The sequence below is a fragment of the Carcharodon carcharias genome, chromosome 3, assembly GCF_017639515.1.
Source record: "Carcharodon carcharias isolate sCarCar2 chromosome 3, sCarCar2.pri, whole genome shotgun sequence".
Taxonomy (NCBI): Eukaryota; Metazoa; Chordata; class Chondrichthyes; order Lamniformes; family Lamnidae; genus Carcharodon; species Carcharodon carcharias.
This window is the reverse complement of record NC_054469.1, coordinates 39,568,698-39,574,697: the sequence shown is the minus strand read 5'-3', so window position 1 is coordinate 39,574,697 and position 6,000 is coordinate 39,568,698. Positions and strand designations below refer to the sequence as shown.

The following is a 6,000-nucleotide window of genomic DNA, read 5'->3' as shown; positions in this document are numbered from 1 at the left end:
AATGGAGATCTTTATCCAGCATTATAGAACTCTGCAGTTAAATTAAATATAGAGATGTTTACCATATCTGAGACCTGGTTTTAGTGAGTTTAATGAAGGGGAAGATTTGGAGTGAGCAGCACAGCCATGTCAGAAACGAAAAATACACAGCAACTTCCATCTGACAGCATAAGTGAAATGGTCATTGGCGTGTGTCACAATGCAGCAGGAGAGGGAACACTTCTCCCTGTTGTTACTCCATTTTGCCGAGATAGAAACGCTTTGAAAGCACTAAACAAGGGCAAATAGTTTTCTACCATGAATGCATCGCTGTTTCTGTAGGTCATCTATTTTTCTAAAATCAGCAAACAGATGAAGTGCAGAAGGCACAGGAGGTGCATGACTCACTGCAGGCACTACCCCAAGCAATGATGCTGCTTCAAGAGAATCAGCTGCCTTGGGCATGCCAGAAAAGCAGTGAATGTGCAGGCTGGGGGTCAGCAGGGAAGCTGCAACTGAGCTGTACCACCTGTGCCATGAATACCTGTAGGGACAGGCAGCCATCTGCCATGCTCTAGTGGCAATAAAAGTCACCTGGGCCCTCAATATTTGTGCTGTGGGATCTTTCAGCCACTCACACTGAGGAGCTCTCCTTGCCCTTTGGACAACAGACGCATTCTTTTCTGGACAATTGAAGACTGCAAGTTACAGTCAAAGCAAAGTCATTTAATGTTGTCATTGCACTTGGTCTGTGAGTTTATTACGTTTAGCTGTTGTATTTTTCCCTTATTTTCTGTGAACTTCTAAGTGTTGGCTGCTCATGTGGACCGGTGCTCAAATGAGAACCATTATCAGGTGACTGCAAACCCAAGTGGCCCATTTCAGGGGCTGCAGAAAACCTGAACCTGTGGTTAATTCTGATGTATTTGTAAAAGGTTAAGGAGATTCTTTACAGCCTCATTTTTTAGAGGCAGCATCTACTGCCATTTACTCATGGTCATGTGATTGCAACAAATTGTCACTATATCAATACCAATCAGTTGCTCCTGCCCTTTTCTCTATAATGCCCACTGACCATAAAACAAAAGGTATCTGACAAGGTTTCTGAATTAATTCATCTGTACGAGTCAGTGGTGGAGCCTGTTTCTATGAGTGCTGTGATTTTTGGTGCTCTGCTCAATGGTAGTGAGCTTCTGAATCGACTGACAAATATTGGGTTCTTGCTCTGTGGACATAAAAGCATAAGAATTAGGAGCAGAAGAAGGCCATAACACCCCACCAGCCTGCTCCACCATTTAATAAAATCATGACTGAACATTTACATCAACTCCAATGTCCTGCTCTATCCCCTATATCCCTTGATTCACTTAGTGCCCAAAATCTATTGATCAGAGATGAAAGAAAGTGGATGGTACATAATGAGTATATGGGGACATTTATCTATGTCATTATCATTAGAGAAACTAATTTGTATTTGTGTATGATCACTGTGTGTGGAGACACTGATGTGACAAAGTGTATACATCACAGGTATCATAAGTTCTGTACTTTCCAAAGGTTACAACTTAGCTAACATAGAAGTCCTGTCCTTCTGTTTTACAATGATATTCTTGCCTTTTTGTTTTCCTTTTCTTTCTGGAACTTATTTCAAACTCCTTGCCATGGAGACCAGGCCATCTGTGACATCCTACAACACCTTGGAGGCCATCTTCCTGTGTCAAACTCTGCTCATGTCAGCTCACTACAACAGTGACCACTGCTTTCAGAGGCTAGCCTTTAAATTGGGCCTACTAAATTTGGCTTTGATCCATCTGTCATCATTGCCAGCTATCTTTATTATTATTCAGTCGCATGTGAAAAATGTTACAGGATCTGATTGCAGATGCACTGAGATTGGCTGTTTTTAATCATTCCTGTTTGAAAAAGGCACATTGAGACAAATCACACATCTCTAAACCACACATGCCTCTGACATTTTGTTAGCCGGCCATTAATTTCATGAATAACAGGCATTTCTCCCATTTTTCTCCAACAAAGGAAAATATAGACCATAATGAAAGTCCATTAAAACTGATGTTCTATTACACGTTTCTTTTTCCAGATAAATTAAGCACACTTTCTTCGTTCATTGGTCCATTCAAGTACTTCAGCCCCGTCTTGGAAAATACTGAGGATGAGGACAATTTGAGTAAGTATCATTCCCCTTTTTGATGAGCAAATCACTGATACCATTCGATGGAATTAAAACAGAAGCATATTGGCAGACAAACATGTGACAAAAATACATGTCTGTGAATTAAATAAATGGGTTAATCCTTGTGTTGAAATAACAGACTAAGGAATGTCACGTTAAACGTTAAGCAAACAAGTTTAATTTTTAGCCATACATGTCCACCTTTCCCTTATAAAAATGTGTAAGATGCTCTGTCCAGCATCACAGCCAAGAGTCATGACAGACAGAATCAAATAGGAAAGAGTCCAGTCATACAATAATGAGAACATCTGGCTGTGAAGCCAGCACACTTAGTACCAGTCAACCATATGTTCTAGTTTATGAAAGCCAATATAAACAGCTGCCTTAAAGCAGCCACAGCACATAAAATGGAGAGTTTAGAACTGGATGTACTAAATAAGGAAATTGTTAAAATGCTTCCTACACAATTACCCGAGTGGCCTAGTGGGTAAATGCACCACTTAGTGCATCACAAACCATCATGTGCAAAGATCCCCGTATTTGTTTTCTAGTCTGTACGGAGTTAGTTGGTGTAACAGGTAAGGTCTACAAAGTAGGGAGGGGTTCCATCTCTGATCACCATTGCATGAAATCCATTGTAAGGTGTGTATGAGCCCTCCACTGCCAACGCTCACAGTCTAGGCAAATAGACAGAGTGACTTTGACAAAGCAAGTAGACTTTGACAAACTGTTGAAGGCTGTTCACAATTGTTGGACAGTGTCCCAACGAGAACCAAAGCCATCAGGAGGGGAGAAAATTGGCAACTGTGAAATATATTTGTACAGCATAATATCCTGCCCTTGGAACCATCCAAAAATGGGACTTAAATCGGAAACTTCAGATGGTTCCAGCAGTAAAAGTAGGGAAAATCCCAAGATGTTCTATAAATATATCAAAGGGAAGAGGATAACCAGGGAAAGATTAGGGCCCATTAAGGACCAAGGGGACAATCTATGGGTGGAGCCAGAGGATATAGGTAGAGTGTTGAATAAATACTTCACATCCGTCTTCAACCAAGAGCATGAGGATGAAGGTATGGAACTCGGGCAGAGAGACTGTGAAGTTCTTGAGCAAATTAATATAGGGAGTGACAAGGTATTGGAGATGTTGGCAGGCTTAAAAGTGGACAAATCTCCAGGTCCGGATGATTTGTGTCCCAGACTGCTGAGGGAGGCAAGGGAGGAGATCGCAGGGGCTCTGACCCAAATATTAAATTCCTCTCTGGCCACGGGGGAAGTGCTAGAGGACTGGAGAACAGTTAATGTGGTTCTGCTAATTAATAAGGACTGTAGAGATAAGCCAGGGAACTACAGACCATTGAATCTCACCTCAGTAGTAGGGAAACTATTGGAGGAAATTCTGAAAGAGAGAATCTATCTCCACTTGGGGTGGCAAGGTTTGATCAGGGATAGTCAGCATGGCTTTGTCAGAGGGAGGTCATGCCTAACAAATTTGACTGAATTTTTTGAGGAGATGACCAGGTGTGTAAATGAGGGTAGTGTAGTTGATGTAGTTTATATGGATTTCAGCAAAGCCTTTGACAAGGTCTCACATGGGAGACTTATAAAGAAGGCAAATGCACATGGGATACAGGGTAATTTGATAAAGTGGATTCAAAATTGGCTTAGTTGTAGGAGACAGAGGGTGATGACAGAAGGCTGCTTTAGTGACTGGAAGCTAGTGTCCAGTGGCGTACCACAGAGATCTGTGCTGGGTCCCCTGTTATTTGTCATTTATATAAACGACATAGATGACTATGCGGAGGGTAGGATTAGTAAGTTTGCGGATGACACAAAGATTGGCGGGGTGGTTAACAGTGAGGTTGAGTGTCTTGGGCTACAGGAAGATATAGATGGGATGCTCAAATGGGCAGAAAAGTGGCAGATGGAATTTAACCCTGAAAAGTGTGAGGTGATACACTTTTGAAGGAGTAATTTGACAAGGAAGTATTCAGTGAACAGCATGACACTAGGAAGTTCTGAGGAACAAAGGGACCTTGGCGTGTGTGTCCATAGATCTCTGAAGGCAGGGGGCATGTTAGTGGGGTGGTGAAAAAGGCATATGGGACACTTGCCTTTATCATTCGAGGCATAGATTACAAAAGTAGGGAGGTCATGTTGGAGTTGTATAGAACCTTGGTGAGGCCACAGCTGGAGTACTGTGTGCAGTTCTGGTCACCACATTATAGGAAGAATGTGATTCTACTGGAGGGGGTGCAGAGGAGATTCACCAGGATGTTGCCTAGGATGAAACATTTAAGTTATGAAAAGAGGTTTGGATGGACTTGGGTTGTTTTCGTTGGAGCAGAGAAGACTGAGGGGCGTCCTGATCGAGGTGTACAAGATTATGAGGGGCATGGACAGGGTGGATAGGGAGCAGCTGGTCCCCTTAGTTGAAGGGTCAGTCACGAGGGAACATAAGTTCAAGGTGAGGGGCAGGAGGTTTAGGGAGGATGTGAGGAAAAACTTTTTTACCCAGAGGGTGGTGACAGTCTGGAATGCGCTGCCTGGGAGGGTGGTGGAGGCGGGTTGCCTCACATCCTTTAAAAAGTACCTGGATGCGCATTTGGCACGTCACAACATTCAAGGCTATGGCCAAGTGCTGGTAAATGGGATTAGGTAGGTAGGTCAGGTGTTTCTCATGTGTCGGTGCAGACTCGATGGGCCGAAGGACCTCTTCTGCACTGTGATTCTGTGATTCTGTGTTACACAAATAGTTACTCAAACTAGAAGAATTCAGACCTCTTCTAGCTTGTGGGTAACTATTGCAAAGACCCAGACTGACACCCCCATAGGACTCCCCTCACCCCCTGAACCCGCAGAGGACTTCCACCACATCCCCCACCATCCAGGTGACTCCCTCCACCTGCTTCTGACTAACCACCCCTCCCACGGTATTCCCTACCCGCCTCAACCCCCCATGGGAATCCCGCCACCAGCACAGGACTCACCACTCTCCACCCTCGGACCAAATTTGAATACCTCCCTTCCCGCAGGCCCAATGCCACCATCCCCAGGGTCCAACACCTCCCCCAATCCCACCGTCCCCGAGGTCCGAGCCCCAAGGTCTGACTCCCCCCTCTGAACCTCAAACCCTCCGAGGTCCAATCCCTCACCCCATCCAAGGTCTGAACCCCCCCACCCCCCATGCCACGCCAGGATCTGACCCCCCTCACACACTCCCCTGAGGTCCAACCCCCACCCCCCCTCAAACAAGGCACAAGGGTGTGCTCTTCTTCAATCTGACTCTGCTGGACTGCGATGCTGGACCTGGAGGAAAACTGCTCCACTTGGATCTCACCCAGCCTGAGTCAGAACATTGAGCGAGACAGGACTGGAAGACATTTAGTGTAAGTAGTTGGGCATGGAGTGGCAATCCAACACTGATTGCCCATCCAAGGAAATTACATCCCAATTTATAGGACGTTTATCAAGTACAAGTTGTTCAATATGAGGTTTATCCCACCTATGAGAGGTTATCCACATAATTTGCTTATCCTCACTGACTCAGTCACAGGATGAATTTTGTCTTCTGTAGAATGACCCTCACCAGATCTAGCTGGTCACATTGGACCTCACTTTTCTTCTTTGAAACCATTCCCTGCTCTAGGAGACCAAATATAAACTCTAGCTTTCTTTCCACTGCTCTTCTTAAACCTCTCTCCCTCATCTCCTCCATCCTCACCAGCAAATAAAAGAAACTTATGAACTTCTTTGCCACTAAAATTAAGACCTTTCGTTCAGCTGACTCTGCCGCTCTTCTCCCTCCCCTTCATTACCAAGCCGAG

The 6,000-nt window shown here is 44.5% G+C and overlaps 1 protein-coding gene across 1 annotated transcript in view; it reads left to right on the top strand.

The window, feature by feature from the left end:
- Positions 1-1,640: 1,640 nt before the first annotated feature.
- Positions 1,641-6,000, top strand: part of adarb2 (adenosine deaminase RNA specific B2 (inactive)) — a 383,590-nt gene continuing 379,230 nt past the window's right edge. The window contains exons 1-2 of the mRNA XM_041183928.1: positions 1,641-1,728; positions 2,081-2,167. Of these exons, the coding sequence (XP_041039862.1) occupies positions 1,641-1,728; positions 2,081-2,167 (175 nt within the window). The remainder of the gene's footprint in view (positions 1,729-2,080; positions 2,168-6,000) is intronic.